General features: G+C 39.3%; 1 protein-coding gene across 2 annotated transcripts in view; it reads right to left on the bottom strand.

The window, feature by feature from the left end:
- Positions 1 to 5429: 5429 nt before the first annotated feature.
- mcama (melanoma cell adhesion molecule a) overlaps positions 5430 to 10392 on the bottom strand; it is a 57126-nt gene continuing 52163 nt past the window's right edge. The window contains exons 14-16 of one of the 2 annotated variants that reach the window (XM_026182990.2): positions 8184 to 8310; positions 7093 to 7210; positions 5430 to 6645 (exon numbers count right to left, since the gene is read on the bottom strand). In XM_026182990.2, the coding sequence (XP_026038775.1) occupies positions 6637 to 6645; positions 7093 to 7210; positions 8184 to 8310 (254 nt within the window). In that variant the 3' untranslated portion in view covers positions 5430 to 6636. The remainder of the gene's footprint in view (positions 6646 to 7092; positions 7211 to 8183; positions 8311 to 10392) is intronic. The other variant, XM_026182991.2, reaches the window with a different exon arrangement.

Here is a 10392-nt window from a genome sequence, read left to right as displayed (position 1 = left end):
TTGTTTATACTGGTGGATTAACTGGTATGGAGATGATTTCGGTAAATACTAACACTGTTCATTTAGAGCAGCTGGGGCACAAACCTTACATTGGATGGTGGTCTGATAAACGTGTTGTATAGCCAGCTTCTAGATGCGCAAGTGGTAACACTAAACACGCTCCTGATCACTAGTTTCAAACTTAGAAAGCCAATTTTTGGGGGGCTGATTTGAGCTATTTGCAGATATATTTCACTCTTGGTACTATATAACTGCTACTAAATGGAAATTAAAAAGAAAAGACTAGATGAGCGAAACATCCTTCAAAGATTTATCCGTGATGTTTCGTAGTTTTCCACCAGAGGGCACTCTGTAACTTCCCTGTTGGCAACAGGAATGTTCTGAGCAGAGTGAGAGAGTAAACGAGTGATCCATGACATGTATTGTCTGTATTTGTGTGTGTATAGACTATGCATAACAAATTTGTTTATTTCGGCTGCTGAAAGAAAAACAAACTGTTGATATCAGATTTTTAAATCACTAAATATCAGTTTTGTTTTATCCTATATGGGTCAGGAATAAATGCCCAGAATAAATTGGCTTGAAATTGTCACAAAACCTTTGAACAGGGACTCGTAGACTCTGACTTCTATTTTAACTTTGGTACAAAAAACAAAGAAATCAACAATCTGCTCCAATTTTACTAACACGTTAACTTCTTCGCGTAAAATTTCAAGCATGCGTGCTCTTCATCACACCAAAACTCTGGTACCACCACTAAGGATGAACTTAGATTGTAATACTTGTAGTGTTGCAATCCATTACAAATACTAGCTTTCCTGTAAAATGTCTGAGTTGACGATACGGGACTTTCTCCAAATTCCTGCTGTGACCATGTGCAGCTTCGCTGATTCATGTACGCTACTGTGTAGTTTTACTCCCCTTTTCTCCTCTTTAAAAGCTGCTAAGAAGTAAACATCTGGTGAGATCAACACTCTTCCCATACATACTTTTATGAACTGCTGCTTTTCAGTGCACAGAGACCTTAGGTCCTTAACGCGCCAATAAAATATCCAAATTGACACGTAAAAAGCCCTTTAAAGGTTTGGATTTCTCTCAGGTTATATTTTCTTGTCAATGGACCAAAAAATTCAGCAGCTGCCACTTCCAGGCATCACCACACCTATAGCGTCTGAGATGAGCCCATCGGTGGTATTCAGCGTCATACCTGCATGAGGGCTGTTGGTTTGTCTACTTAAGAAACTAAAGAAAGATTCAGATTAAAGACATTAAAGGAGAACAGTGATCTGATCTGAATCCAAACACAACACAAAAAGAGTTGCAACATCTGGAACATTTATGTTTTTCTGCATGAATATTATTTAAACCATAGGCTGATTTTTGTTGTTGTTCTTACAAGTCCTAAAGGTAGATGACAAGAACCCAGTTTAATCAAATGAGCCTGACAGTGAAAGGAAGCTCACTGTCAGCTGGTCACCTTTTCATTCCTCCGCAGCGACATGTACAGTAAACGTGCCTTCTGTCCATCACAACTTGCACATGCCAGCAGGCAAGCCAAAATAACCCCTCCACATTCACCATTTAAATGTGTTGGAAACTACTGCAGATTGTTTTCAGGTCAAGCGCTCTCTTGATTTCACCATGGTAACACTATATCAGAACTACAGTTTATGCAAATTTACCTTTTTAGATTAAAAAAATTTAACTGACTTAAAAGTGTTTCAGAATAGAGAGAGCTCCACTTTTTAAAGTCAAAATAACAAACTTTAACCCTGATTTGGGTGAAAGGGCAAAGGGTGATTGACTTATATTAAACATGAACTTTATCTGAAAAATGTTTCTCGTAATTATCAGACACTAGGATCTCCCACCCCCAATAAATGTGCTGCTGGATTTGGAGACAGTGCAAAAACCTAATACTTCAAACGGAACTAAATGAAAAGAAATGTTACTAAATTTCTAAATCTGATGCTAAGGGGGAGGAAAAAAAACCCAGTAAATCCTGTTAAGAACCCAGAATACCCTGGAGTTGTCCTGCTGTTTTCTGGCTGTCTGTGATGCCACAGAAATGTTGCAGCTTTAATCGCCCCAAACCAAAAGAATCTTAAAACGTGTGCGTGCGCTGCTCCTCCTCCTCATCTTCCTCGAGTTGCCCCAGAACAGAGACCACGAATGTGTCTTCAGTCCCCTCAGCTTTGTTTTCACTCAGTCTTGGTGTTTTGTATCAAGGCAACCAACTAAATGGCACTAACTCCAGGACTGTTGTAGTCCTGATGTGTGATGACGCACTCAAGGCTCATTGTCCTGCTGAATCACTGCCAGAGGCTCCTCCGTCTCACACGCTTTCTCTCAGTGTCGCCGGTAACCTCGGCCGGTGTGTTGGTTCTGATCCGCTGATTAACAAGGAGTGTGTGCGTGCGCTTTATTCATGTTAACTAGCCTTCTCAACAGGAACTTGCCTACTAAAAAAAACTGTCTTCATTGCTTTATTATTGTCTATGTAGATATTTTATTTATTGTGTTTTTAATATCCTCGGCATTCATTGTGTTACAATGTTTTCATGCCTAAGCCATTAAGATTTTTAATTAAACTGTATTTTCTTTAACATTTGATCTTTGTGGTTTGTCACTAAACATAAGCAAACAGATTCTCTATTAATGTGTTTGAGCATCAGGTTATTTGCATTTATCAAACTTTATGGGACACGCTAATGAAACGATCCTGCAATAACAATTTTAAGACTTGACAGTACGCTGCAAGACTGTCATCTGCAGTGCATCACATTTGTAAACGTAGTGGGTCTCCAAACATTTACTGCTGCATTATTCTGCATTCATTAGCGGTTGTGTTTCTGGCTACATGCTGAAAGTAAAGCCAACGTTCTCCACAAACTCCAGGAGGGGCTGCTATTTCTCCTTTGTTTACTGCTAGAGAACTTGGTTTGTCTGCTTTTATCAGACTCAATTACTGAACAATTCTGCCTGAAGCGAGGTTAATGAGAGTGTACTCGACAAATTAAAAGATCAAAAAGGGTTCAGCAGAGTTGAAGGCGACTGTAGAGTCACTGCAGGCAACTTATTAATCTAAAGGTGAGCTGCGACCACTGTGCTATGAATTATGTTACAGTTATGGGACACTGGAGGTGAATACATGTTTTAAAAGTTAGGTTCTCACATGTTTAAACACAAGTTCCACTGTTTCTGCATGCAGACAGTTTTGGTTTTACTCGTCGAGGTTCTGAGATTTATCTTAAATAACATTTTTAAGTCTTTTTCCATGAGTAACATCTGCCTCCTGCTTATTATCTAGACAAAGTTATAATATGGCTTTGTCAGTTTTTTGCATTAGAAAACGTTCCTGTAACATTATACCCAGCAGCCTACATGTGTATAAAGGTATGCATGACAACGGCTGCACATTTCATTCATTCAGTTTCTTTTGTACTTCATGGGGTGGTTTAAATCCACCATCTGGCCAGGGCCATTCTGCATGGAGTTTGCAGGTTCTCCTCATGTCTCCAGGGGTTCTGAGTACTCTAGTTTCCTAAAGATATCCACTTAGTGGGTTATGTTAAGTAGTGATTCTACATTGCTCATGTGCAAATAGCTTTATCTCTGTTGTTGACCTGTCAACGTTGTACACTGCGGGGATAACTCTGGGATAAATGGGGGGGAAAAATTGCATGATAAATCTTCTGCCATCACGTAAGTATGGCTAAGATTGACAAAAGGTGTTTGTTTTAAATCTTCAACTGTATTTGAGAAACAGAGGAGCTGATGTGGGTTGCAAAGTAGCTTGCTTTGAGCAGGTTAAATACTGCAATCTGTGTGAGAGATGCCTATTGGATGTGTAAAAGGGTGTCTGCTGAGCCATCACAGCCTGAACTAACACTGTGCTTAAAATGTTCAGTGTGCATTTTTCCTGTGAGGCACCCAATCACACACAATTTATTTCTGATTTGGGTTCTGAATTTACACTCAGACATCAAACCTATTAAGAACCTCTGAAACAAACCAGCTCACTGGGTTCCTATGTGTTATTCCCCCACTGTTAAATAAACACTAAATGCTTAAAGCACAAACTTTCAGTGTAGAAAATATGATGTACTTTTGCTCTTTTCCCTCAAAAAAACCCGTCACAGGCAGCAATCCATCCAAGCAGCAAAAATGCAAGACAAAGCCAAAGTACCGAGTCGTAATCATGGTGGCAGCGCCTCCTTTGGAGGCTTTACACTAAATGAAGAGAGAATGGCTGATTTGATTTGCAGCTACATGAGCTAACGCTGCCTGAATTCATTGCAGATGTGAGCTTTGTTTTCTGACCTGCCTCCTTCCAGACTCCAGCTGGAAATCTGAGCTACTGTTGGAGTCACTTCCAGTTCGTGCTGACAGCGGTTTGGAGGCTGCACTCCTTCCTGTCTTCTCACTGTGGGACTGTGCAGAGCTAACACACTGAGCTCACATTTGCTGGGGTTCATATTTAGCCTCTGGGCTCTCACTTCAGAGCTCCCTTATACCTCTGCAAAAGTAATAACACTTTAAATGAAAACTTTAAATGAAACTTTATTTGGCTTTATTTTCTTGCGAAAAATATAAAAAAATGCAAGCTCAAAGAATCACATGTACAGTACTCAATTTACACACGTAGAGAAAAAGAAAGAACACAACATTTTTTTCCCCACCAGTGAAAAAAATCCAGAGCAACAAAACAGAATCAGAAATGTTTCACTGCACACAGGACACTGTCGGCGTTATGGCTTCGTGCAGCTTTTCTAAACCATAATGACAGTTATTGCCTGAGGACAACCTGTACCTGGATATTTCTTCCAACTTCAGCTCAGTGGTACAAAAAAAAGACACAAACCAAAAGCAGATAACAGAAAACACATCACTACTTTGTTAATGTTGCAAGTCATTGGGGCAATGTAGCGCTCTCAGCAACAAAGTGTATCTTTTTCACAATGATGTACACAGTGAGCAATATTCACAACACTGGGCCAAAAAAAGGAGCGCACCAATATTTTTGCCTCTTTTCCCTCATCAGGCAGCCGGACTGCATTTGTACAGAGTGTTTAAGGTTAGCCACAGTTTCTGCCTCATGTACTATAATTACATGGGAGTAACAGAGTTGAGCACTTACTGAAATATAAATCGTTGAAGGTGTTTCAAAAAGCTTTGAAGATATTTTTCAAGAAACAAATCAACGTGTTGCTGTGTACAGAAGAATGTAAACATTTGTACAATGTTTACATTGTACAAATGAGTCGAGGAGAAGCAGCTCATCATTTCTGGATATTGTTTTTTAAACACTGTGAGAAGAGTCTTCCAAATATGTTCAGAAAATCAGTAATGTTTAGTTTTCAGACTTCTGGGTTTGCTGAAGATTGTTCAAGCCGTTCTCCTCCAAAATGACAAACTGTAGACTGATATTTCAAGGTTTGAAAAAAAAGCACTTGCTTTAGTTTGGCAGTCCATAACAGAAATCTTAATGTCTGCAATTTATTTTTGTTGAAGGTTTGTGATAGTTTAATGGTAATGCCAAGCCAAGATTATTTTAATCAGTCTGGCACAATGCTGACCAGAAAACTAAATGTTCAAATCTCAGGTCTTCGCATATAATTTCTCAAAGTCTACAAAAACAAAAAGTGTGGCTGCCTGAGGGGGGAAAAAAGCGCAGAGCCTGCAGCCAGACTGGAAAACAGTATCTGCAGCGTGTGTGTTGTCTGGACTCACACATGCAAAAACACTGGGACGCCTTTTCAGGCAACTAGCTCTCAGTGGAAACACAAAGCAAACAGCAAACAAACAAATTCAGTGTATGATGTATTCTCAAAAACATAGGCACAGCAGATCTCTAACCTTTGACCTTTTCACCTTCAGTAATAGTTCAAGGCCACCACTAGCAAGTCTGTACAAACATGTATTTACAAACAGTACACGAGCTTGACAGCAGTTTCCAAAGAAGCTGCCAGTGTGTTGTGTCGTTTTGACGCTCAAATTAGTGTTGGGATTAACCTGCTGATGATCATCGATTCGGGCTGAAATTACTCGTCCTTTTCTTAAAGTCAAACACACTGACACCCTCTCAGTATGACTGTATCATTTGGTCTCTGACAACACGTCCTGCCTTAAACATCACCTGGAACCATGAACACGGATCAACATGCACAAGACCCAGACGCTGCCATGAAATGAAAATCTGAGTGCCAAATTCCTTAAATAACAAAATATATATAATATATACACTTTGATAAAAACAAAAAATAAAATAACATGATGCACGTAAGATGCCATCATACACACTGAACAACAGCAAAGAGCTGAACACAGTTTCAGGAAGTAGTACAAGAACTAATGAATGGAAGAAAACATTCACTCAAAAGAAAATACAGATCTCTATGTACATACCTGTGTGTGTTAATGTGTGTGCGTGTGTGAGTGTAATGTGCATGTATGGTTGCAGTTCTGTGTCGATCATCTGAATACTGCTGTGAACAAAGCACGGTGGGTCGAACGTCCAGACTGTGAGGTGGTGTTACTCTGCAGGTATCAGGTCAGTGGGAGCGTCTCCTGCCTCTGCTGTTCCAACACACACCCACTGCCGGCTTCATTTATCCTGCTGTCTGCTGCACATCTTCACAGGGGCTTCACCGGAGACAAAGAGGAGAGCGTCAGCTTCTCAGATACTCCTCTCAGTCCAGTGATCACACTGAATAAATCCTGTTTCCAGCTGCATGCACTACATGACTGTTATTCTATATTTATCACACATTCAGTGCAGCCCTGAATGTTACCCAGAATGCGACGGCACAAATGTCTAACTTGGATCAAACATTTAAGTTTAACTGAACAGCTACCAAACATGTGAAACTAACCACAATATAGACACTTTTCAACTTCCACAGCCTTGGCAGTTATGTTAAATCTTCACAGAATAAAGGCATTTGATGGCAGTTTTAAAAATGCTGTCACTACAAAAATTGTTGTTGGTGTTTGATGAAATGAAAACTGCAGTCATGGTTCACACAAAATTACTGGCTATACATAGAAGTTGAGTGTAAATTGTGACTGTTCATCCACAACAATAGTTACCTGGTCATTAGGCCCCTTTTTGTCTCCGTTGACAGCCTTTAGGAGGACGGCTTCCTCATTCTTTGTGTTGGTCTTCATCTCCACAACAATCTCATCTTTGGTGGTCTTCTCTTTGGTGCTGATGACAGAAAGAGATGTTGGGACATGTATGTCATGGCTAAAGGCCCAGGCATCAGTGCTGGGCTTGATATGATGGCAAATTCCAATTTAGACAGTTTACCTCTGGTTTCATAGACTCAGTAATTCCATTTTTCCTTCTTTTATAGAACATACTAATCTTACACACGACTCAAATAGTCCTTTATTTTTTACACTTGAAGCACTTCACTTTACAGCCAATTCAGAATCACTGCTTAACCTAGCATGCATGTGTTTTAGAGAGCCAAAATCACAGAATTACTTAATCATTTGGAAGAAAAAATGGATGGATGGCTAGATAAATGGCGAGAGTGTAAACCCAAAAATATATAATAAAAAATATATAGTGTACACATTTACTAACACGTTGCAACAGTGCAAACTGGATGCAGGCGTAAAAAATATTGTTGGCAGCGTAGTGGCACGATTGCGTGACCGTGACCCTGTTGCAAATGTATCCCTGTCAGTTCCCTTTTCAAGATGCAAAATATAGGGAGAAAAATATTTAAATAAAGTGCACAAACTGATTTACAAACATCTACGATGTGCAATTTAATTGAGTTGATATTAAACACAGAAAAAGCATGTTTTGTGCTTTATATTGATAAAGAAACAACCTGGGTGTTAGAAAGCAGCACAACTTTTATAAATCACCCAGAAAACTAGCCACACCTGTCAATGCTCTTTAGGGCCTATTTAGTAAATCTGGCCCTCACAGAGTAGCTGGAGGCTTCAGACTGCTCTAGATAGCCTGTTTCAGCCTGTTTTTTCAACTCTTTTATCTCTATGATGCAGACGTTGCTAATATACTAATATCAGGGACATGTGATGCCCGTGAGCACAGAAGCTCCACCTTACATTTTGTTTGCCATGGGCAGCAAGTTATAAAGTTTAAGTGTAAGAATGAGCACAATCGGTCACCTTTAAGCAGAATGAGTAGAGACAATACTTACATCTCCTGCTTGCCAGAGCGTCCACAGGGGATTTTTCCCTTCTTGTGCAGGAAGTAGATTACACTGCCAAGGAAGGCCAGCAGCAGCAGACACACTATGATCACTACAATGATCACCCCACTGCCCTCTGCGTCACAAAAACACAGACAGAGGACACACTGATCATAGGTTCATCTAAAAGGTTAATCAGGTTAACCTAGTTAACTTTATCAATAACGTTTCTGTTTACTGGTTCAACCTGCACATAACAATCACACTACACTGAAGATACATGATTTACTTTAAATCACTCAGTGCTTTCGTGCCTGTTTCATAACATCACTGCAGTCGCCGGAGGAGCTTGTACAGCTTAGACTTTAACAACATGAATATGAAACAGAAAGACGGTGTCACATGTGTGGTGTTGTGAATTTTAAAGCTCTACCAGGGACTTAAAGTGTAAACATTATTGTAACGGCAGCGTTTTCTACTATTCTTCTCTTTAACTTATCTCTTGCAAAACCCTGTAACTATAAGGAAGTATAATGGGGTGTATTTACATACTGCATTACTTGCTGCTCTGCTACAAAGTAGTTTATTTAACAAAGTTCTTCTCTTTACGCGTAAGAAATAATTAACTGACTGTGAAATTATGTCTATTATATTGTCTCTATCATTTAACTGGCAGTGGACGCTGCAGTGCAGCAGGACTGTATGAAAAATCCTTTATTCATTCATTTATAATCATCATTTATTTTGCTCAGCATCTGTGACCCGTAGCCCTAATAATTGACTTCATTTGAATTGCATTATCCATCCAGAATGTAGGGGAGCTGTATTATCACGTCAAAGTCTACTGGAACAGCATTTGTAAGAAGTAATAGACTGGTGGGAAATAATACGAATATTTTAAAGGAAAAACAAATTCTTCCAGGGTAATATTGTATTTTGACTCAATGTGTCATTTCAAGTCCGAAATAGCATTCCTTGATGGCTTTTTCTCACCTCATAAGACTTGCCTGGTTGCATGCCATCATCAAAAAATGTCTTAGACACCTCATGTAGTGGTAACTATCACAAATGTTGTTTTAAGTACTTTGGGGGTGTTTATATGCTGGTCTGTCTGTGACCAATCCTGTCAATGGAATAGTGATGCAGTGATAAAACTTTACCGGTTTAGTAGCTGAAATAAAAGTGAAGGTAGGCATAGTCCAATCAGTGGGCACTGAAGGCATCAGAAACAGAGGCACCATGCCATCACTGGCATCCCACAGCCCTGTTACTCATTAATTTTAGTGTATTTGTAACTCACAATAGCAACAATCGTTATCTGATGCATAAATATGTAATACAAAAGCTTACATCCTTTCCTTTTAATCAAAAGTCTTTAAAAAAACTTTTGCTACATATCATACAGCCACTGGTACATCTGTGTAGTCTCTCTGTGTCAGTTCATTGTATTGTCCGGGTCTTCTATGACTACAAAACTAGCAACAAGGCCAGGTGGTTATAAACTGATCTGCATTTTCTGTTCTTTTAATAAAATAAAAAACAATTAAACGCTTCCACAGTCATGTGTTCCCAAATCTAACTCCAAATTTCTCAGTTTAAATCTCAAATAAATTTTGTAGTTTGTATAAATTCCCTCGACTGCACTGCTCTAAGCCTTCTGAATATATACTCATTGCAATAAAGATGACAGCTCTTTGTGTCACGTTTATCTCCAAACAACAACGACAACAACAACGACAACAACAACATCTACGACAACGTAAAAACTACAAATTTAACCAAGTGGCTTAATAGCCTCTTTAATAGAATTCTTAACCTTTGCATAGGTGCGTGGGATGAGAGGCTATATAACCTTTGGCACTGAAACATAATTTTGCACAAACAATGTGAATGAGACACTCAGCGTGCAAAGACATGGACAGAGAGGTGACATGGGCAGAAGGATTAGAATAAAGTGATACTATTATCTTTCTATTCTGCTTTCCTAGAGAAAGATGCATCCAAAGCCATCCAATGTAAGGGAGAACTACTAAGAAGTTAGTTTTGAGGACTTCTTCAGGTGTTTTTATACCCGTGGACACACTTCACACTTCACAGTCAGAATTCAAAGGTCATGATATTTTTTTTGCATTTCATCCACTGAAATATCCACGAGTGTCCTGAATCCATATAAAAATTGGGAAGCACACCAAACACGGTGCATAGTGTTAATTCACTC

Source organism: Astatotilapia calliptera, chromosome 10 (genome assembly GCF_964374335.1).
Source record: "Astatotilapia calliptera chromosome 10, fAstCal68.1, whole genome shotgun sequence".
NCBI lineage: Eukaryota > Metazoa > Chordata > Actinopteri > Cichliformes > Cichlidae > Astatotilapia > Astatotilapia calliptera.
Note: the sequence above shows the minus strand (reverse complement) of the source record. Positions and strands in the feature narration are given on the sequence as shown.